At 34.2% G+C, this 1,047-nt stretch overlaps 1 protein-coding gene across 1 annotated transcript; it reads left to right on the forward strand.

Moving 5' to 3' along the window:
- Positions 1–648: 648 nt before the first annotated feature.
- Positions 649–966, forward strand: RHIMIDRAFT_241134 (uncharacterized protein; the record flags this gene model as incomplete). The annotated part of the gene is made up of 3 exons (XM_023609513.1): positions 649–789; positions 824–885; positions 945–966. The coding sequence occupies 3 exons, from the start codon at positions 649–651 to the stop codon at positions 964–966; spliced, it is 225 nt and encodes a 74-aa protein (XP_023462628.1).
- Positions 967–1,047: the final 81 nt, after the last annotated feature.

Genomic DNA, 1,047 nt, shown 5'->3' on the forward strand with positions numbered 1-1,047 from the left:
ATGCGTTTGAAGGTAAATCTCATATAGCGCATATGGCATTTGTAAAATATTCACTGATACATTGGTATATAATATAGATATGATTTGTAAAGACTATCAGGAGATAGGACATACCAACAAAAGTCACTATAAATGCAAATTTTATAAAGAAGCTTCTGTAGACGATGGTAACTCACCATTATAAACCAATATTCAAAACTTATTATATCTCTTATTAAAGTTGGAACATCCACTGGAAAAAAAAAAAAAAGAAAACAAAGTTCAGGCGTGAAGCAAGAAAAACAAAAAGCAAAAAGACAAAAAACAGCAGCATGTTCTTCATCGATTGTTTGTAGTAGTTGTAAACAAACTGGCCATAAGTCAGCACGCTCTCCAGATTGCCCTAATCATATGTTGTCAAAAAACGAGGTTTTTAGTCGAAATTTGGGACAACAATTTAAAACATTCACAAAAAAGTTACCGTTTGATCAATGTGTTCACAGTTCTTACCAGAGTGCCTTGAAGTCTAGGATCATTTCTGCATGTGAAGACACGCGGCAAGTGGTATTCAGAGCTCAGCTTTTTATCAACCAGTACATATTGAACTTAAAAGTCCATTCGAATCATATCTTTAAACAAAATTTTTGGTATTCAATATGTCAATTAGTTATGGATAAGCGAGTGACGAACAGTGCTGTACTTCCAGAAGGCTTACTTGAAAACTGGAATTTGTTTAGACAAAGTCATGGAAGCATCATATATACCAAAAAGCTTGCGAGTGGAACTAGCCAATGTCTTTCAGAAGCATGTGTACAACTAGCGACCACATACACAAACTGCATAGTCGAAAACTTTGAAGCAAGATTGCTTAAATACCTTTCGTATCTTATTCAAAACACTTTTGTGGTAAGTTCCATTTTTTTGTGAAATGTTCTACTGGAATATGTAAATAATTCGTGATATAGTCAATGGCGTACCAAGATGTAAAGAAAATAGCTTATGATTATTGTTATCAATCTGTATGCAAAGGAGAACCTAAATGGCCGCAAGGCGCTATTTTCACTCAAG

The sequence above is a fragment of the Rhizopus microsporus genome (assembly GCF_002708625.1).
Source record: "Rhizopus microsporus ATCC 52813 unplaced genomic scaffold scaffold_20, whole genome shotgun sequence".
NCBI classification, from domain to species: Eukaryota; Fungi; Mucoromycota; class Mucoromycetes; order Mucorales; family Rhizopodaceae; genus Rhizopus; species Rhizopus microsporus.